Source organism: Netta rufina (genome assembly GCF_964035555.1).
Source record: "Netta rufina genome assembly, chromosome: 9".
Taxonomy (NCBI): Eukaryota; Metazoa; Chordata; class Aves; order Anseriformes; family Anatidae; genus Netta; species Netta rufina.
In genome coordinates, this window is record NC_140132.1 from 17,233,377 (window position 1) to 17,255,454 (window position 22,078).

Consider the following 22,078-nt stretch of genomic DNA (forward strand, 5'->3'; position numbering starts at 1 on the left):
TCTGCAGCCACACACTGCCTGTCAGGGATTCACAGCCAGCGGGTTGCAGCCACCTTCTCCCTGCTAGCGGATGCTGTGGCTTCTGGTGGACTCCTTGTCTTTTGTAGTCGTTTCGGATGCTTTACTTTTGGTGAATGACCTGTGATCGCTGCACGAGGCTGCCTCAGGGAGACAGTCAGGGCAGGGAGGTAAGTAAGGTGTTCAGGCACCTTAATTCCACCTCAGCCTCTTTGTCCTGTTGGGAGAAAATTGGTGGTTCCCTGCTCAGCCCCTTCCTTAGGTGCTCGGGCTTGCTGTCAGAGGCACCAGCCCTCCCTGGATCCCGAACAGCCGGTGTCTGCTCCCTTCTTTAGGGCTCTGCCTCCTGAGAAAGGACAATTTGTCTGGTGAGGGCAACATCTTGCTTCATCGAGGGCTTTCCGATGTCCCGGCGGGTACACGCAGTTCCCTGAACTGTTTCACGGTTTGTTGGCGTCTGTTAGCGTGGTGCAGATCTGGGCTCAGCATCTCCGCTGGCACGCCGCTGCCTGGGGAGGCCGTCCAGTTGTGCTAGCAGGGTTTGCACGGCTGCGTGGCGCTGCTTTGTGCACAAACCATCGCTCTCCTGCATTAGCAGCATCGAGCTGCTTTCACCAAAAATCACGCAGGTAACCCCCAACCTTCACCCAGCCACCGGCCACGCCGGGAACCTCGCCTCTGCTGCAGCTTACAAATGCAGTGCTTCGTCGTGGGGCAAGCAGGCTTCCACTCGAGCGACGATGGAGCACTGACCACTGGGACTTGTGAGCTCCTTGTGCTGTATTTTATGGTGAGCTCCAACTGATTCATTGACTTTTTGAATGATTTCAGCTGGCAAAAAGCTGTACTGATGTATTGTAGCTAACCTTGCAGCACCGACTGTACGCTGTTTTCTCTGCTGACTCTTGTGAATACCTTTGCATGGATGGACTTATTTACACAGAGAAAAACAAACTGCCGTTGCAGTCCTGTGACCTGCGAGCATTTTAATTACCGTGATGGTAATTCTAGCTCACTAACAGACTGTTTGTCTTACCTCTCCTGCTGCAATAGCCATTTATTTTAGGTTCTGTTAAAGGTAAGAAGACCAACTGCTCTGCAGATACGCTCGTCCACTTTAATTAGGCTTCCTTAAGGTGTACAAAGAGAAACGGCACTTAATTAGCTTTCCTTAAATTAGGATTGATATTCCAGCTTGTAGATGTGCACGCTGTCGTCACCGTCTAATAAACGGAGCACTTTGCTCTGCACATTTTTTTGCCAGAGGGTCGATTTGCAAAATGGTAGCCGGGGCCAGCGTGCGAGCTGTGCCTGCAGCGGTGCTGAAGGGGCTTCAGCAGGGTGCAGGCAGCAGGAGAGGCATGTGCGGGTCCACTGCGCTCCGTGCGAGCCATTCCCCCAAAACTCTTTGTAGGCGCAGCCCGGATCCAGTGCACAAATCCTCTGGCCACCAGGAGGAGGGAGAAGAAGATTTTCTTCTTCCATCAGCAGAAACTCCATGCCAGAGCAAGTGCACCTCTGCAGACCCGCGTTAACCATGGGTTTCGGACAAAGAAGCTCCCGTAAGAAGTGGAAGTTTGCACACTGAAATGTTTCCTTTTGATTAGCGTGCGGAGGCTGGGGGTTTCTTACAGGACACACATTTATCTCCAGCCCTTTTCAGCACGAAGACCGGAAAATCTCTTAACTCTGTGTGCGTCTCTATCTCCTAAACCAGTTTCCTTTCACTAACCAACTCGTGTGTTTGTTGGAACGAACGGACTTGGAACATCTCATTACTTTTACAAAGTATGTTTTGACAATTTTAAATGAATAAAACAGATTTTTATTAGGTGCAATGACAATGAGAGATGGCTCCTACGGGGCTTTTAAAGCAATGGGGGGGGAGAGGAATGATCGGGCTGCTTAATCCACAAGGTCACCTTGGCAGCCCTCCAGAAGCCGGCGACAGCTGCCAATTTGTATTTACCTGTGGTCAATGCAAATATGCCTGCGTGCAGCCGGGATATTTGCTTGCGCTTAAGCAACGTCTTTGTTAGCAGGTGCATGAGAAGTGCTGTTGCCTCGAGGTTCAGCCATACAACCCACGGCAGGTTGGGTTTGTTATTGGTTACGCTCAGAAATGTGGTCTGATCTCCCCTGGATCTTTGTGTAGCCTTTGGGGTATTGTGCAGCCGGCCAGCATGGCCAGTGGAGGAATTTGAATGGCTCCTTCCTCCTCTCTGAGCACACTTGCAGCATAGCCGGGAGCAATGTTATTTCTTCACCCAGCTGGGTTTTGTCAGCCTGCCTCTGGGGTGCACCCAGGGGACCTGGGCTGGAGCAGGTGCCAAGGGAAGGGGACAATTTGTGGGGCAGGGGGCGGCTGCGCTGCCCACCCCCTGCCTTTCCTCCTGTCCCTTGTCTCTGCCTGCTGCTGGTGTGCCCTGGGACTGGAGGAGGCTCTGAGGACGTCCAGAGATAAAAGGTGACAGTGGCAGGGCTGGAGGAAAAGCAAGAGGCGACAGCTGAGCCCTGGGCCTTCCTGAGAGCTTGCCTGGAGGAGCACACGTGGGGGTGCTGCACTCGTGCCCGGCGCTGCAGTCCCATTGCTCGTCGGATTGTTTTCTTTCCCACATGCCAGCCCCGGTTCCTGTAGCCATCTGAAACCTCTCCAGTAATAAAAGCTGAAAACCAGAAATATAATTCATCACACTTAATAATGCAATTACTGGTAAGCAGAATTCACTTAGAAAATTTTAGTCAGGTGTACTCCTTTGTGCCAGAATTATCTCGCTGCCACGGATTTTCAGCTCTGCTTGCAAATCAGCGTCTCTTGTCCCACCGACTACCTGGCCTGCAACGTTTCTGCAGGGCCCTTGTGCCAAGGAGTATTGTTCCCTGTGTTACTTGCTCAGTGACTTTCTTACCTCACCTTGCAGTCTGTGCCCAGAATAAGCTGCCCGTGACAAGCTACAAGTTCAAGTCCCTCGAGCGGTTTGAAAGGAGAAGCGGATCTGAGCCTGGTGGTAAAACACATCCCAGCTGTGCTGCACGTAGAGGTGCTGCTGAGAAATGCTAATTCACTGTTTGCCTGGACCCCTCTTCAACTCTGCATCTGTGAGCTTAAATATCCCAGCTGAGAGCTGTGCCTGCACGCGAAGGGGCTGCGGGAGCCTGGCCAGCACACCCCGAGCGGCAACGAGCCCCACACCAGGCATTGCCCAGGGGTCTGGGGCCACCCCCAGCCCCGCTCCGTGTGCTCTGAACCGGGGCCACCGACCTCTGCAGCAGCCTTCCCCGGCCAAACACATCTCGGCAAAGCAGCCCTGCTCGTTGCTACCATTGTCTAAATGTGTTTGGGATTTGGCACCCGCCTTTTTCTGTTCGCTTCTTTCCAGGGCAGGCTGCAAATATGCACGTTGTTGAAACCAATCTGCTAATCTTTAAACTGCCTGCAGCTACGATTCGCAATGGGTGGCAGAGGCTTGCGGTTGCGGGCCCCGAACATCTGGGCTCAGCTATCTCTTCCCGTGCCACGGGAACCCGCCTTCTCTTTGAAGAAGCTCTTTTAACCTTTTTCTTGGTCACTCGTCAGCGGAAATCAAGCCATTAGGCTCTGCTCGGCGCTGTTTGCTCTTTTAAATTAAGGAGCTTGAAGGGAGATTTACTCGAGGTGGCCGGGGGGCAGCCACGGTGCGGGGACACGTGCCCGCCTACAAGCTGCTTGCGGTGGCTCTGTACCTGTGCACACAGCTCCCTGAGGTGCAGTACCCTGGGGAGGAGAGATCCTGCAATTCCAGCCCTAGGTGGATTTGGGACTTTAAGGGCTCCGTACTTCTGGAAGCGAGGATGCTTGCAAGCCTTTACAAATTAGTTGGTTCCTGCTGCCGGATGGCTAGACACCAACAGATCAAAGCTGCCGTGTAGTTGAAAAGATTTGATATCTTTCAGTGTCACGATCTGTAATTTGTTTGGATGCATGTGAAGGCTCAGAAACTAACGTGCGTCGAGGGATTAAGGCGGCTTTGCTGTCCAATCTGAAAGCGAGCATATTCTAAAAGATTTTCAAAGTCTCGGAAGGGAGTGAAGTGCTTTAGTGATTTTTATGTCTTTGAAAATCTCTATTTAGTGTGCCTGGTGGAATTATATAAATACACGCTGCCAGCTGTCTGACACCAACAGATACCACCCAGAGCATTTAAGCACTGAAGCGATAGGCCTGCAAAGACAGAGCCACCGCTCTCGCTGTGCAAGCACCCGTGCAAAAAGACGGAGGCTTGCTGATTCCGTGCGACGCTTGCTCATTTAAAGGTTCGCTGTGATTTTTCCCCTCCCACCTCTGCTACCCCAGGAGGATATCAGTGGCTGTGTGGTAAGAAAAACAAATGTGCTCTCGTTTAGACATCTCCAGAAGGGAGGTGCCACCGTGATCCGAGTCGTTCTGCGGCGAGAAGAAAAGCAGCTGGCTGATCTCTTCCTTGGCAGCCTGGGCCTGTACCATTGTGCTTGGGGATCTTTGACCTTGGGAGGGGCCGAATTTGTTCCAAATGTTAAGATAAAAGCAAAATAAACCAGCAAACCCGTTCCTTTGCTGTATTCACCACTCTTTTGGGTCTAGCCTCACATTCCCCACTGTGCTTGGGAGCACCCTCCTGTAGGCCCAGAGTAAAGGGAGGCCCTAAGCAGGAGTTTCAGAAGGGGTTTTGTATTTTTTTTCCTGAGTACTCCATATTTTAGGTCTCTGTGCTTTGAAAATGATGATGCCTGAGGTCAGATGCTATATTTTGTCTTGTCTCTGTGGCCATAGACCATAACTCTGGTCTATCTCGATACGTTCCCAGTGTCCCTGCCACCCACTGCTGGGGGACACAAATTCTGTAAGGTGTCCAGGGCAAGGCTGGTTATTCCGGGTACCCCCTATTGCAGCACGTGTGGAGGGGTGTTCAGCTTTTCCTAAGCACCACATTGATTTGCTCAATCTAATTAGCTAATTGGGAGCTCTTTTATTCTTTAACTTGCTTAGTGTTTTGTATTGAACCTGATTTTCCCTTTGGTGCATGATCTGCATTGATGTTAAAAATTACCGCAACCCTTCAGCATCTGCACTGAGAATTGAAGACTCACCCCTGCTTTAGTTATCACACAGCCTGGTTTGTGAGTGTTTCACTGCCTCTGCTCCACGCTAGCTGTGCTCATGGAGTGACAGATGCTCCAGTACATGCTCTTATGCATGGGGCTGTGGGTTATTCGTGGTTAATTTAGCTCTACAATTAGGGACCGTATCTTTTTCCTCTATCTGCAAGGCATCGAGACTTTTCCCTGCTTGTTTCTTTAGAGTGAACTTGATGGGATCACTTGTTTAGTTTTTGTGGAGGAAAATGAGCAATGAGATGAAAGCTGTTAAAAACAATCAGTTCTACCCAAAAAAATAAAGAAAACAGCAACAAAAAAAACTGACATCAAGGAATTTCACTTCTCCAGAACTTTTTTTTTTTTTACATTTGATTTAGGCTTTCAGATTAGTTTGGAAGATGTTTCAACAGCCTGAGTCTTCTGAAAACATTGTTATTGTTGTCTGGATGTCTCTGGTCTATGTGTTTTGATGCCTTCTTCATGACTGGAAGATAAATTTTCCTTTTTTTTTTTTTTTTCTTGGATAGGAAAGAATGCATTTTCACCATCGACCCATCAACTGCCAAAGATCTTGATGATGCTTTGTCCTGTAAACAACTCCCTGACGGTATGAGATATATTTTACAAAATACTGCTCAGTGTTTATGTTCAGCAGTTGACATGTCCATATATATATAATTTGTCATGTAGTATTCTTTACCAAATATGAGTAAGTGATAAGTTTTATACCTGCTTTAATTGCCTGTTTTCAGAAATCGCAGAGCAGATACCTTCAAGCTGCAGCCTGAAATAATGCTGGTGTCAGGAAATGCAGAACCACAGTGTTTTGCATAACCGGAATTGTAATTTGATTTGAGCAGATCTCAGCTGTCCCCTGTTGTTAAAGGACTTACAGTTGAATAGCTAATATACCACTCTCGTATACTGAAGTCTAGTAAAACTTGGACCTCGAGCACGTAGTCCCTGGGTAAAGGAACCTAGTTTTTGAAGGTCACTGGGTGAATGCTTCTTGGTCTTTGCTTATGGGACGCTGGGAGTAGTCAGATGAGCAGAGTGTGCCTTATAAGCTGTGTTCCTCTTCTCATTGCCTTTTAAGCTTTCTGTTCTGCCTTATTTGTACTTTTACTATGCCATAGGCCAGCAGAACAGAAAGTAAAGCTCCAGAAGCCAAGTCTTGATGATTCTGACTAAAGGAACTTCACTCTTGTAAGCTTACTGTGCTATCCAAGTTCTGCTCATTTAGTTTGATGAAATCCAGTAACAGGCTTGGTTTAGAAATAGTACATGATTTGATTAACATATCCACAACTAATAAAGAAGATAAAGCGATTTTTCTTCATGTTTAGTTTTACTTGTTCTTATTAGTCATCACAATGTGATAATATCAAAGACATGATTCCCTGTTTTTGGTTGATTTCATTCTGTGTAACGTGGCCAATGAATTGAGTCACTTAGACGCAGGTACAGAATAGTATTACAGGGCTATAGAAATGATTAAAACAAACACACACAGAATAAAGCCAGATGCAAGAAAATTTGAGGCCAATAACATTATTTCTGGTTATATTGATATATCAATTTTGAGACAAGGTTAAGGAAAAATTGCTGTTCTGTCTCACAGAAAATTTAAACAGTCTTCTTGAGAGATCCTGAACTTAACTCTGTTTTCCCTCTTTGAGCTTCATCATGTGAATTATTGGTCCTTGTAGATTTATGAGTGCTGTGATCCCACAGTCACTCAGAACTAAGGTGTTGAAACTCTGGCATCTGAACCTCTGCTGATCTACATGTGCATGGATTTCAGATGCTGCCATTCACCGAACTCATTTGTGGTGCATTTTTCTCTTATCCATAAGCCATTTGGAGAATATGTTCAAGGAAAATATATGAGCAGGATTTTTTCATTCCCAGAGACAGTATTGCTCATGCCTAGGACTTGGTGTATCTGCCAGGCAGAGTCATGAGCATGTTTTCTCTCTCATACTGCAGAAAATGCTGTATTAGGCCTCTGCAACCTGGGAGGAAGGAAAAATGTCAGTGCATAGAGGATCCTCTCTACCTGTAATGTCCAGCCAAGAGCCTTCTAGAACATCACCAGGCTGTCTCTGAAGCTCTGTAGCCTGATGGCAAAATGCCCCCTTGTGAGGCAGAGGTGGGATCGCAGCAGTGCTGCCCCACGTGCCCTGTTGGAACAAGTCCTTCTCATGCAACTAAACTGAGGAGGGAAAACCCAAAAAACCACCCAAGTCTTCTTGGCCTGTGTTTTTTTTTTTTTTTTTTTCTGACTCCTCCCTCTCCTAGGGGCTGTGTTAAGGCCTGTGCTGGCTTCTTGGATTCCCCAGATGAATATTTTCCATGCCCTTTCCTGATCTTCAGTGAAGGCTAAGGAATACGTGAGAGGGTCAAGTCAAAGCCATGCTTCCAGGGAATGAGTGTACTTGTACGTGACCAGGAGCAGGCACCGTTCCCCCTCCCAGCATACCCTGTTATTTCAAAGGTGATCTCTGATGTACTTATCCTGAGTGGACGGAGGATGCTTCTGCAGTCAGGTACTACTTCATCTTCTCAGGAAAATGAGGCGGTTGGGAAAGAAAGGTAAAATGGACTGGGCTACAGGCTCACTCTGCACAGGGAGGGTTTGCAAAGCTCAGCTTTTCAAATAAAACAAAAGTGGAAGGTACAGGAACCTTTCTCTTCTCTCAGTTCCCCAAAATAAATTTTGCTAGTGTGATTTAGAAGAGACATGAAGAAACTTTGAAAGACTCAGGGACTGACAGGGCATGGCTGACTTCCTGAGAGTAAAAGTTAAGGTTTCTGTGGCTTGTATCCAAAACTTATGGAGTGGGAAATCCAGCATGGACTTACGACTTTTGGAAGTTTGCGTCCTTCTTGAGAGCGTTGTGCGTGTTCCTCATTCCTCCAGATGAGCCTGGGATGAGCAAATCCAAGAGGCGCTGTAAAAGCAGGCAAGTGAATGCACCCACTGGGGGCTGTCCCAGCCCTCAGGCCTTTGTTCGCCCCCACATATCATTTTCCATGAATCACAAAGAGTGATTAAGAGCCTGCTCGCAGCAGCCCTTTGTGTAGGATCTCTGCCTTTTGGCTGGAGCCATACATTTTCCAGCAGGCTCGTTCTGCCCTGGACTCCTCTCAATGAGCAGACGCTGAGCTGGAGCCTCCTGTGAGAGTGATCTTATCTGTGCCCACCCTGGGCACTGAGCCCCCTGCCTCTCCTGCCAGCCTCAGCCCCGCTGTGGGAGCAGCACCCTTGCTCCAGCAGGGCTTAGGCCAAGGAACATCACCCCCTTTGACACTCAGCATGACACATTTCGTGGCTGCTGAGTGTCCCAAGGACCAGATTTTACATCGGTGTGGAAGGAACCACCATGGAAACGGCCTTTCTTTATATTAGAAATGTCTCATTTATTCTAAGGAGACCCTGTGGCTCAGAAGGAAATACGGACAAGAAAACCAAATCTTCGTGGTCTTTGGTGAGTTCTGAGCGCTCCAGGAAGGTGCTGAGGAGCCGAGTGGGAGTGAGGGGCACAAAAAGCAGGAGAGAGACTGCAGGAAACCTTCTGCAGCCAATGCTTAAACGCTCATTTAAAACAGGAGATTTATCTAAAGCAAAGATATCCAGTCTGGAATCATGTCCAATGACTGATGTTGTGCAAACATCTCCTTGCATGATTTTTTTTATGTGTAGATGAGTAATAAAAGCAACGAAGAACCATCCTGGGGGACTCTCGTCCATTCTCCTCCCCATGTGCTGCTGTTTGAAGCCCAAATTTCCTTCAGCATTTCCCGAACCTTTTTTTTTTTCTGACAATTTTGGCTCACTGCTGAAACGCTGAATTCCAAAGGTGATATTTTTCAAAGACTTGATAATCTGAAAACCCTGATCTAAATAATGTTTTGTGAGCCTCCTGTAAGGAGTATGTTTCCCATCCATTTGCCGTATTGCCTATATCCTGTGCCCCTTTCTGAGGTATTTCCCACTGTGCAGCTATAGCCTTGGTCATCATCTGCCTGGGGTCCATCAACTGCTACAGGAAAACAAGGACTAGTGTTACAGGCCCGTGAAGTGTGGATGGCAAAAGCAAAGGTATAAAGCCATCAGCCTACATGATTTATTTTTTATTTTTTTGACATCTGTGCTTTCACTGAAAATTTTCAGGAGCTTGTGATCTAGAAGGGTTGAAAACCAGTGCTAGGGGTCCCTTGGGTTTCCTTGCTTGCAAAGCTGTTTCTGTTTGCAACCCTTCTGCGTTAAGGAGAGCTCTTATGGGAATATTAATCTTGCACTTACTGGATCTCCTTGACATATTTTGGAGGTACCCTGAGGGATTTCTGGCTTTAAAAGTTGCTATACTAGCTGCAATTATTATGACAAAGAGTTGTTTTAGAGGTTAAAGAGCTTATCCAGGGCTGGCAAGACTTCATGTCTCATGAGGACAAAGTTGTGTTAAGAGTTAACACATCTTTTATTCCAAACGTAAACCCAGTTACAAGAAATTATTATTTTTTCCATCTTTTTTGCCCATATGTTAAACACTTTAAAAAAAGAAAAAAAAAAAAGCCGGCATGAGCAAACCACATATCTGGCATCCTCATGATGTCAGGAGTTCTCCAAAAATCAACAGAGAACGCAGTACCCAATTCAGAAAATGTCCATTTCTTTCAGTTTATTAGCACCTATTTAAAGTACAAGAAAAAAAAAAACAACACCCATTGCTCACACTTTGCCCATTAGACACCTCGATCAGTGCATTTCAGAAGATTTTGAAGAATGAAATTGTCTTCGTCCTCAAACATTCATTGCTAATTTATTCAGGATTGTGGCAATTTCTTTGCCACGAAGGCAAGCAGAGAGATGGGGGACTGACTGTGTTTGCACCTTTGCTGAATTTTAAAACTTCTCAGCATAACCTTTATCTGCTCCAGTCACTGGACGGAGGACTCGCCTATGCTACGTACTCGGTAAAAAAAAGGTGATTTTTTTTTCTAGAAGTAATCCATAAGTCTGTTGTAAGGAACTATCCAGTAGCAGGGTGTCACTAGAAAAGGAAGCAAGGGATGATTGTGGGAAGAGCTTTATTTTTAATGGAGCTCACAGCAAGACCTTGCAGCAGTTGGAAACTGTACAGGGATATATGTCTTAAGTGGGCCAGCCTGGTTTTGAGAGGATTTTCTATTGGAGTCTGCTTTTGATTAACTGTCGTGCTCCTCTTTATTGTTTAATGATAGCAGTAGGGAGGTAAGCTTGCTGTTTGCATTTGTCAGTGTATATTTTAAGAGATCAGCTCCAATAAAGCATGAAAACAGGGTTATTTATGTAACAGCTTTAGAAATATGAACGAACTGTACTCCGTTTCGATGACTCAGCATCATCTCGGAGTAAAAGATGGGTCTGGACTGCAGCTCGCTTCTACGGCGTGTGTCGAGTTGTTTCAGGGTAGCTTAAGGTTTTAAGCGAGTTCATTTCAGTCAATGCTCTTTTTGTGATCCTTTCTTTCCGCACGTATCCCGGCGAACGGCTGCAGCCAGGAGCGTCCAGCGGCGCAGTGTTCACAGGCAGCAAGCTCACAACTTTCAAGCCTGAGCACTTTCCTCCGGGGTGCAGACGTTTAAAGATTTGCTCTGATCTCCGCGTGTAAGAGCTCGCCACGTGAGCTGCACGTCCCGGCGGAACCAGGCGAATTTCGTGCACTTGCCAGACTTCTTCTGGGAATAATCTGCAAGTGTCGTGTGATACGTTTCTGGTAATGCACACAGCTGAAGCAGTTGTGCTGCGTTTGAAAGCTACTCGCTAGTAGGAAGAGAGGTGAAATTTAACCACTTTAAAGGCAGATAATTCCATCTGCTGAAATTTCAGGCTGTGACAGGAAAGGAGTTACCAGGAATTATTGGGGTCCATTTTGGAGGGGTTGTCTCACCTCTGTGCAGATCTTTGGATGCTGATTTCAAAGAACTACTTCAGACTACACTGTCAGGGTCTCTGTACATCTCTTTGTGTGTTTATTAATGACTAACATGGTTCTTGCCATTCTTTCATTCCCATATCTCTCAATTTCAAAGAGTAATTCAAGTTTAGGTACTTTAAGTTTTACTCTAGGAGGAATTGTTGTAATGCAGAACAGAAACACATCCTGCAGGTTGGTTGCCCTGTTTTTTTTTTTCCTTAGTGACATTGGTTTTCTGTATGTGGAAGTGAGGTCATATATAGATACATTCATCAAATCTTCCTGGTTTTTACCTGAGGATCTAATCAAATAAGATATCTGCAGTGTGCTGCTCCCCTGCTTTTTCCCTTCCTTATAAATTTGTTCATCGTGTTGGTGAATTTATATCAAATATACCTAAGGGGAATGCTCAGTTAAGTGTCTTGAAAAGAGGAGAGATTTTCTTAGTGACCCAAATCTGGGAAAAATGCAGTGTGATCTTTCTCCTTAGCTGACATGTGTGAGTCCATTGTGGGGTGAGGATTTCAGAAAGATGTGTAGAGCGAGAGGCCTTGCATCTCTGTTCCAGGAGTCTTCCATACATGTTGGTAAAGTCATCCCTTGTTTGCTGCAGGTCTGCAGACACTGGGACTGCTATTTGTTTTTGTTCTGCAATGTTGTGTACACTTTATTATTATTATTTATTTTTAAAGACAAATAATCCCTCTATCTTCTATTTAGCTTTATCTCCCTGGTCACTTACAGACTGCAGGGTAAAATTTGCTGTAGCAACACTTGATATGAGACCTTCCCTTTGGTTTCTGCAGCACAGACTATAGTAAAAATTTGTAATTAGAGTCTTGCTGGGCTGATTTGCTTAAGATAAACACTGAAGAATGGACTAGTGTTGAATCAAAAGTTACATTATGAAATTACCGTGCTTCCTTCTTTGTAAGGTAAGAGTATAAGATGAGTGGGTACCAGGCATGGTTTAGAGAGAAAATGACAGAAACGTCAATGTATGAGTTAAATATAAAATGACCATAAACTGCAATTTACGTAAATTTATTGCAGGAGTCAAATGTGGGAAAAATAAAGAAGACATACAAGGAACGGGATTGTGCGTAACATTTGGGCAGTTTTTCCTTTGATATTAGCTCAGCTCTCCTGTTACCTGCTGATTAGTCTGGTGAGTTTTTGTTAAGGATCTATGGTGTGTCACTAGAAAAGTGGACAAGACATATTGCAGTGATTAGAAACAGGTACGTTCCCCCTTTTTTTTTTCTTCCCATCAAGGATCTGTGGTTGCAGATTCTTTGAAATACGCAAAATACTCTCAGGTCTCTGCCAAATCCAGATCAATGCTGTGTCCCACAACGTGCTCCCGTGTGATGCCGGGGAAATTGCAGCACGTACAGTGTGCTTTGCCTCTTTCAACGTAACGTGGCGTTGTTTCTGCGGAAACACACATCACTTCCAATTTCCAAGGCCAGAGTTGAATGGAATCAGAGGGCTGGATTGCGTCACCCTTCCACTTCTGAACATCTCTTTGGAAATCAGTGAGACAAGGGAACAGCCTAGTGCTCCCCTTAGCTTGGCCTAGAAGAAGCGGAGCTTGCTCCAAACTGACGGTGGTTGAAAGGGGAACAGAGGGAGCCTAATCCCCAGACAAGTGCATTAAACAGATAAAGCATAGGGAAGCGAAATAAGAAAGTTTGGAATTAAAAATGGATATGTTTTCCTGCAGTGAGGAGAGGTGCTCTGGGTGAAATCACTTTTTGGATTGTTTCAGCTCATAAATTCAGGACCTGGGACAATTCCCCAAGGATTTAGAGGTGTGAGTTTTCCTGGATTGGCAGATATCACTCTCATGCGTAGATATTAACTTAAAAAACAGTGCCCAACTGTGTATCGAAGAAAAAATATACAGAATTCATTTATGGATGTGGATAAAGGGGAAGGGATCCAGAAATTCCTGTACAAACAGATCTGAAAGCAATCTGTCTAGGATTTCTTTTCACCAAAAGGACCTCAGGGACCAGGAGGGTGTTAGAGAAGAACTGCAAATGACAGGTGGTGACCAGCTAGAACTAGAGAAAGCAGGATTGCCCAGTAAATCAAGCAGATAAGAATCCAAAGATGTGTGAGGAAGATAAAAAGGGTGCAAATAACTGTGTGAGAACCTATTCCTAACTAACTTCAGTCATATTCTGTTGCATGCAGGCGACAAAGATGTTATTGCTGCACATATTCTGTTACCAACTTCTTAAAATGGAAGGATCCCTCCCAACCACGGGACTATTGTCTTAACTTTTAGTTTGTTGCAGTGCAGGGGTTTGTTTAAGGATCCAGCTGACCAGAAAGAATGTCTTCTTACAGGGCAATTCACTACAGTTTTTCTTGATTGTTGACTATTATGCTAGTTACACAAAGTGTAAAATAAGGTGCAGATGGAAGTATTTTGGAAATCCTTCCAAAAATAAACCGAAAGTTGGATGGCTAAGAGTGAAATCTCAGCAGCTGCCTTCTGTTCTTAAAGAAGTTGAAATGTCAAGGCTGCTCAGTGGGGAAGTACCTTGTACGTGTTTGGCCTAGCTCTGAATCCCAAGGTCTATTTGAATGCCTGGGAATATTCCCTCAGCCTTGGATTACACTGGTTCAGTAGAGATATCACAAAAGAGATTGACCTAACAGTAGAGAGAGGCAGGTCCCTCCCCACTCTAAACCTTCATTTCAGGAACAGGACGCCATCCTACACCCCAAATGATTGTAATTCATCTTGAAAGCTGCTGGGTGCCACTTCCCATCTCTTAAAATTCAGCGACTGCTGGTTTCCTGATGGAGTTAACCTCTTGAATGGGATTTGGAATAGAGATATAAACAAAACACAGCGCAAATGCCAGAAATTGTCCTTTTGCCTTCATCTTGTTGGCTGGAAATCTAGCTGTTAAGGAGGTGTTTGAAAGAGCTGAGCGCAGTCTCCCTTGGTAACTCCTATCTACCAGCAACAAGTGCTCTCTGAGCTAGGAATTTGAGTTCACAGAAACACATTTGCCTTGGTGATCTGCTTGACGGCTTGTCTTGGTGAGAGGGAAAAGATCCATCTGCCAAGTGCCTGCATTAGACTCCGAGTAGCAAAGATTTGTGGTGGGCCTAAGTCACGAGCAGTCCTCTGGAGGTTCTCCCAGGGATGGCCATGTAGCAAGCCCTGGCATTCCGTGGGGAAATTGAATGTATTTGAGGTCCTTACGCCCCTTCATTTTACTCATTGCACTCAAATCTTGCAAAGAAGTCAATATAATGTTTCAAACCTCTCTTGCTGTTTTAGCACCTCACAAAGACCACTAGGCATTCGTGCAGGCATGGAGGAAACCAGCTTACCTGTGACCCTCTGCACTGTGAACAGATACCGACATAGGAGTGGGGAGAAATCCTGCACGGGCAAGAAAAGGTCGGGCATAGGCATCAGCACATAAGGACACATGTCTGAGTTTTCTAATGCTGGCCAGAGTTGATGCATCACAGAAATCACAGAATCATTAGGGTTGGAAAAGATTTCCAAGGGCCTCTACTCCAAATGGCACAATCTCTTCGTTTCCCATCATTATGCTTTGTGTCCCCAACTGTCCCGTGGTCTGGCCTGACTTTTACTGTTAAGATACTTGTGCTTCTCTTTCATCTGTATTTTACTCCTGGTTTCTTGTTCAGCAATGTGAACAAATCTTTCTGCTGCATGCTTATTCTGTTAGATATCATTCCCTGTGTCCTTCAGTCTGCAATTAAATATTTTATCTGGTGCATGCTACGTAAATTCTGTCCTTCTGACTATTTAGTGCTTTTTCCCCAGGAGAATCCCTTCTTTGTGAAAGTATCCAGCTTAATGGTGCGGTGGTAACATTTGCACAGAAGAGCTCTTCTGTTCTCTTAACTTATTGCATCAGGTTTGAAGGCAGTTCTCAGGAATGGTGTAGGCAGCGGGTGCGTTCTGGCTGGCAGCATCTCCTGTCACAAGGTGAGGAACTGACTTGGGTTTGCTGGCAGGAGAGGACACTTGGGTCTTGGGTTTCTCTGCCTTGATACCATGGTATATTCAGTGAGGTCTGGAGACCCGACTTCTGATCCATCACCAGCTTGTTTCCACCTCGTGGAAGGTGGTGGTTTGGAGGACACAACCAGCATGAAGATCTACCCCATGTTCCCATGGGAGGCTTGACCTCCCACTCTCCTAAGAGGCTGGGAATACTTTGCTGGCCAAGAGCCTTCTCTGAAGTACTCCTCAGGGCTGGGCAGTGTGGGGAAGCATGTGCCTCGCAGAGGATTTAACACTAACCATAGTGAAAGCATTTAAAACAGCACTGAACTGGTTTGGGCTGTGCTGGTTTGTGTATAAAACTCAGAGCTCTGTAACACACTACGAGTGAAGTGCCCTGCTACGGGCTTGTACTGGTTTTGTTTTGCAGTATAAAAGGTAGCTTTTAAATTCTATTACCAAGTGGGTTTAGGGCATTGCTGAATTTATTAGCTGCTACAGACAAAAACTGTATGCAGTTCACATGGAAGACCTGCTCCCAGCATTTAATTCAGTAATAGATAGTCTCCTCATAATTCTGAAACTATTTAAGGAATTGCCGATGGGCTCATGGAAAAAAAAGTGTTCAGCTCAGGAACGGCTCCTTTCCTAGAACATTTTTTCTGCTTTTCATCTTCACTTGTCCTTCATTGCTACAGGCACCGAATGAGCACGAGTTCTGTGTTGTGCCGTACCTGGAGCCAATCCCAAGCTGGTTTGTGAAATCACAGTCATCTCCATAACAGGCAGACGGTGCCAGAGACAAAAGTACCAAAGGTTGGAGTAGTTACAAGAGCTGAGTAAAACCGTGCTTTAAAAGTCACTACAGAGCAGATAGGAATCATTCTGGAGTTTAGACTCATTGAAGTCCCACCCTAACCTTTTAACTTATTTTTTTTGTGCGTGTATGGTGTCATTCTCCCCTTTCCCCCATCTATTTTTAAGAAATGCTCTGAACGTTCCCCGGTTCAGGATCACTGAGAGCATCGCCCCTTGCAACATCACCGTTTGTATCAGTGGCTTCTCAGATACTTTCAGAAATCCTGGAAGTGCCAAAACTTTTGGTATGGGAGGAGTAACTAAAGATTGTTTCCCTTTAACCTGTGATCTCGTCCTGTGTCTCAGCTTGGAAGAACTGGGGGCAATTTCAGTTCTACTGATCTTGAGGAGTTGGCCCGTCTCGCAGCTCCTGAATTTGTGTGATCAAATGAACAAAATCTCAGCTTTCCTCATCCCCAACTCCCGAAGAAAACAAGGTAAATGTGATCCGTAAAGGCTAAAGTGGTCGAGATAGAAAGGAAGCAATTTTAACTGTTTTCAAGAAGCAAAGCAGAAGCCAAGACCCAGCCCTTCTGCTGTTTCCAGTCTGGTTCAGACACGTGGAGCGGGCGCGCTGCCGCGCCGCGTGAGCTGCTGCTCCCTCTCCCTTTGCATGGGAATGTGCAGCCCACGGAGCTGGGGGCCTGACCTTGGCTGCGTCTCCAGGTGCTACAAACCTCGAAAAAAAGTGACTAAGCAGGCTTTAAAGAAGAGGTCAAATGGCTTGAAAGGCGTAGGGGGATGTTTCCGTGGGACGTTTCACATGCAAACCAGCAGCAGAGGGGCTTGGACAGGTTCTGGAGGCCAAGCTGGCAGCAGAGCCTGGGAGTACGTAGTATTTTGTGGATCGTTACCCTTTAGAGGTGCTTATTGTTTGTTTGGGCAGACGATTTTTCCTATTTTCAAGTCATTGCAACATTTACTAAAGTCATGTTTATGCTCGGTTGGGAAAGTTGCTGCTCTGTGCCCTGGGGACTTGTCCCGCTCTCCTGAGATGCGGAATTCTGATCCCTTTTGCCAGAGTCTTTTCATGGGGTTGTGTCAAGGAAGAGACCTTTTGAGAAAGAAAAAGCAATTAATTGCTTTTAAAAAAGGTGTAATTAGTTGCATTTCGGTTGGATAAAGCAACATCATGTGATAATTTTAAAACTTGGGTTTCCTGATAAACAAGTTAATGGATTTATGCTCAGTTGCACTGTGCTTTCAAAAAGCAAAATGGCCCTAGGGCACACAAGTAAAATTTAAGCACTTTCCTTGTTATTTTAAAATAAGTAAAATAAAAATAAAGCACACTGTCTGATTTTCTGAACAATAGCTTGGCTTCCTGCGGTGGAAAAGTAACCTCAGCCGAGAATTAAAGCCACCCACCTATGTCTTCAGACTGCGGAGAAGACAAATAGCTTGCTCTTTCCACAGTCCCACTTTAATTTTTGTATTAATCTCTTCTACGTCTTGCTCTTTTTTTTTTTTTTCCTTTCCCTCCTGCTCTTTTCTCCCACTCGGGCAGTCACTGTCTTCTCTTTGTCTCTGCCTTCGTGCCCGGAGGGGCGCTTCTGCATTCCTGGGCTGTCAGCGTACGGGTATAGTACATACACATGGGAAGGGAAATAGAGGTGTTTGGGTCGGGTCCTTCATTTAAAGGCTCGTATTCAACATCTGTGATGATCACTAGCTACTTCCAGCAGCTTCCTCAGGTGTCAGTGCCATTTTCTGCCTCCATGCAAGTCGTGTTTGTTTTGGGTGCACCCCTCTTACCGCCTGCAGCCCCTGCTGTCTGGCTGAGCCTCTCCTGCAGAGACTGCCCTTGCCCCTGTGCCCAACAGCCACAGAGGAGAACCTCAGCTCTGATGAGATCCTGTTCAACACTTCAAACAGCAGCAAAATGCTCATGTAGGTGGAAGGCCTCGTCTGTCTCTCTTTGTACAAGTTTTTCGTACTTCTGCAAGGCACTAAATACTGCTTCGCAGGTAAGTGAGCAGCAGCAGCCCCCCCCAGGGCAGGGGAACGGGGAAGAGCTGTAATTATTTGCTGCCAGAGTTGGTGTAGCCAGGGAACAGCCAGCTACCTTCAGTTGCTGGCAGCAGCTGGGTGGTTGGCTGTTTTCTGGCTGGAGCAAACACTTTGCAATTGGCTTTGAACTTTCCTATGGATCCCTTACTGAGGGGTAACAGACAGCTTGAGAAATACCGGCTAATACAAAAATTTGGTCTTAAATTTTAAGTTGACTTAACACTCTATTAGTGCTTGTCCTCTCTCCTGAGAATGATGATGTGTGAAGGTGAGATGGAAATGAAGGGGAGTGTGTCTGCATGGTAGAGAATTACCTTTTGCTGTTTTATCCTTGAGGAGTTGCATTTTTAAGTTCCATGCTCCTAAAATCTGCATATACCGAGGTATGATCTGAGCTTGCTTGGTCTTTCTTGCTGCATATGTGCTAGGATTGACGAGGGTTGCTGAAGATGGAGAAGGATTTGCTGCCATTGTGTTAACTTGCATGCTGTTCAAATAAATTCAGCTCAACTGTCTAATTCCTGGGGCAAATACTTGATACAACTTGCTGGGCTGGCAGTTTTTACGGAGCATTTACAGACTGAAAGGTCTTTTTCCTTTTCCTCCAGCTCTTCCTTGCTAATCCTTTTCGTTTATAATTTTTTTTTCAGTAAAGAAGGAAAAAAGTTCTTTGAACTGTTTTGTCCTAAAGGATGAGATCATCAGTGGAAAAAAAAAGGGAACAGCTTGTTCTTTGTTCTCAAAGGTGCCACACTTGAACCATTCTCCTTTGATTTTAGCATCGTATCACTGTTACGTACACAAGCTTTTGGAGTGGGTTCAAATAAACCAGATTCTCGGATCAAGGAGCTGAACTTTCTCTAAAACTGCTGTGTGCCTAGGGCAGCTTTCATAGAATCATAGAATCATAGAATTTCCTGAGTTGGAAGGGACCCTTAAGGATCATCAAGTCCAACTCTTGACACCGCACAGGTCTACCCAAAAGTTCAGACCATGTGCCTTTGTGCCGGGGAGGCCTGCCATGAGCAGCTCGATCATTTGGTAAGCTTCTAGAGGAAAAAACAGGCTTCTAGAAGCTTGGAGAAACACAGATCCATTTTACTCTGCTGTTCCAGCAACCTGTGTCATGGTGAAGGAAGAGGGAAATTGTCCTCTCTGTGTCCTCTCTCCCATCCATCTCTGTTTGCAGAGAGTAGGGTACAGCTGGCTAATAAAGCAGGTGTTGCTTGATTCTACCTGTATTCCCTGTTCCTAAACATCTCCCACATAGCACTTCATAGTGATGGAGTTTGGGATGACAATTTTGCACCCACTTTTCCACCCTGAATGAAAGGAGCCATCCAAGTGCCTTCAGCGTTTTTCATTGCAATACACGTTTCCTTCAGCTCTTGCTTAAATATCAGCTGTATGAAGTGCTATGCTTAATCCCCTGTATATTTTTATGTAGACACCTTTTAAAAAATAACCTTTAAAGTAGTAGTGTGGCTTTAGGGCTTGTAAGTTCATTGTAGGAGAATTGTAAATTTGGGTTGAAGCAAGTCTGTGGCTTGTAAAGTACTCTTCTCTGCAAGAATTTCAGGGAACGAAGTCTATCAAAACAGGGAGCTACATGCCAAGGCTTGAAGTCTCTGCTGGAGACGTCGATTTTGTCATCAAAATGAACGTGGAGTAGGCAGTGTGTAGCAGAGTGTGGTGTGTGGTCCGTGTGTTGTCCACCATTCCTCTTCTCTGTGCTCTCTGACAAAGCTTTTTGGGTAAAGGAATGGTGCTTTAACTCTTTTTTCCTTTCATTCAGGCCACATACTTCTTTTTTCCTTGGGAAATAGCACAAGACTCACAACGTGAAATGTTCCTTTTGTGACTGTCATAAAAAATTAATGAGACTAGAAAAACTGTTTGTGGATCTGGAAGAGAATGCCAGGGAAAGAACTTCGTGGCTAGAGAAACACTTTTCATTTCAATTGGCAAATAAACCAGGGGAGAGCAGCAGGCAGGTATTTCAGTGCAGGCTTAGGCTGGCATTTTGCACAGCACATTCAGAAGTAGAGATTTGAGAGAAATCAGCTGGGTTGATCGCTGCCTGTATCTTCAAGTTCTCTTGGTCTGAATTTTTTGGGGGTGAGGGAGATAGGGTGATTCATGCTCAAGCAAGACAAACCCAAGAGCTGCCAGTTTGCATTATGTCAATGGATGTAACAAAATATTTAGATAGAACTTCTATTAAAAGTTCAAAAGCAGGGGGCTCATGCTGACCCCAGCTTTTAGAACCTCTGGTGGGAAACCTGAGTGAAATTTAATTCCTCTCAATGTGTTTTCATTGGCGAACTCCACGTTTTATTATCTCATGCAATGAGATCTTTCTTGGTTTGTCGATTTTCTACCGAGGACAGAAAGTTCATGTATGTAACAGTGCACATATTGAATTAAAGTGCGATTAAAGGCATGATGTAATGACCCCCTCTCCTTTTCCTTTAGTCAATATTTGCCTGCGGGGTCAATACATTACAATATTGACTTCAAAGTGTTCAATATTTTTTTACCTTCTGAGTGCGTTGGCTTCGAGTGCGTGTAATATTAAACCTGTTGGTTGAACTGTTGGTCTAAGACTTACTGTCTAAGTAGTTTCAGGCTTGGATGCCTAATCCATGTAGAGCAGCTTTCAAGGCATCTGATAATATCACAACACAGCTGTAGGCAGCTTTCCGAGCTGAAGCATTGAATCTGCAGTCTTTTCTCCCAGTTTTCCGAGTGGTGGAGTTCAGCCCTGGGTGTGCGATGGGATTGTTGCCCTCTCCCCCTGCTGCCACGGTATTTGCTCTCCGCAGGACTTTCCAGTTGACTGTAGGTTATGTGGACAAACCTAAACCCCAGTGCTCCTGTCTTCCATGTGAATTTTTTGCTGCCTGTACATCTGTGCTCTATCAGGTATACAAAAAGCAAGATAATACTTTCCAGACTCAAAGTCCTGGGCAAACACGGCTTGGTACAACCGGCTGGATGAGCTGTTACACATTCAGCCTGTCACACACGGCGTTACCTGCACTCCCAGGCGGCGGTGGCACAGTTTGCTGGGTGGCTCTCCTGCTACGAACTTGAACCTTCTCCTGCTTCCTCTTCACCTGTAGAAATTTCCATTCCTGCTCTGCTGAAATCGAGCACCGTTACCCGTCCATCAGCTGGGCACCCAGGCAGATAGGCTGTGTAGTGACAGCAGCTGTTAATATTTTGTCCTTCAAAAATGTGACGCTCAGGGCTTTGATAATACTCCACGCGAGGTGTATAAACAAACAGGATTATAACCGGTGTGGTATCTTATTATGTTGTCTTTCTGAAAAAATAAAGGAAAGGGAAAATATTTATAGATACCATGAGGTGAGTGAATTCCTCTAAAGAACCAACTGTTATAATTAGGAACCCGCTGCACTTAGAACTACTCTACAAATAAGCACCTCAAATCTAGGCTAGCCCTTCCAGGGAAAACAAAGGTCACCAGGCTTCTTTGAGGATTAGCAAACCAGAATTTCTTGGACCAAGGTACTAATTACTTCCAAAGCTGAGGATGATCGCTCCTTCCAAATTCAAATTACTGCCAAAACCTCACGATAATCCTCAGGAACACTCCTCTCCAGCCTAACTTTGGAATTAAGGTGCTTTTAGGCTAGACTCTAATTTGAGGATAAAAAGCCTAATCCAAGGATAAGACAGATTTCGGAGTATTCCTATGGAAAGCTGCATTTCTGCATAGCCTGATGCTAAGTCATTTAAGACTTTTTAGGACACCAGCAGGAGTTTGGGCTTGACTCAGAGTGAGGTGGAAGCAAGCGCAGCTCGGAGAGCCCCAAAGCAGGCCTAGAAATTGTGTCCTGTACTGGAATTGTGTCCGTTTGCAAGTGGGGGGCCCATATTTCTTGCTTGCTGTTGTCTGACAGCAAAGGGATGAAAATCGGGCTCACTATTACAAGCTCCTAGCTGGGAAGATGTAGCCACGTGGCTTTTAAGGGATTTCACGTACCCACCACTGAGATTCACACCTACATGTGAGGATGAGGTAAGTTGTAGCCACAGTGGTTGTGAATTTGGTGGCGTCTTGAGAGTCCACAATTTT

General features: G+C 45.3%; 1 protein-coding gene across 2 annotated transcripts in view; it reads left to right on the plus strand.

Moving 5' to 3' along the window:
• DIS3L2 (DIS3 like 3'-5' exoribonuclease 2) overlaps positions 1-22,078 on the plus strand; it is a 189,010-nt gene that overhangs the window by 93,202 nt on the left and 73,730 nt on the right. For both annotated transcript variants that reach the window (XM_084292240.1, XM_084292241.1), the window contains exon 11: positions 5,661-5,740. In XM_084292240.1, coding sequence (XP_084148366.1) covers positions 5,661-5,740 — 80 coding nt within the window. The remainder of the gene's footprint in view (positions 1-5,660; positions 5,741-22,078) is intronic.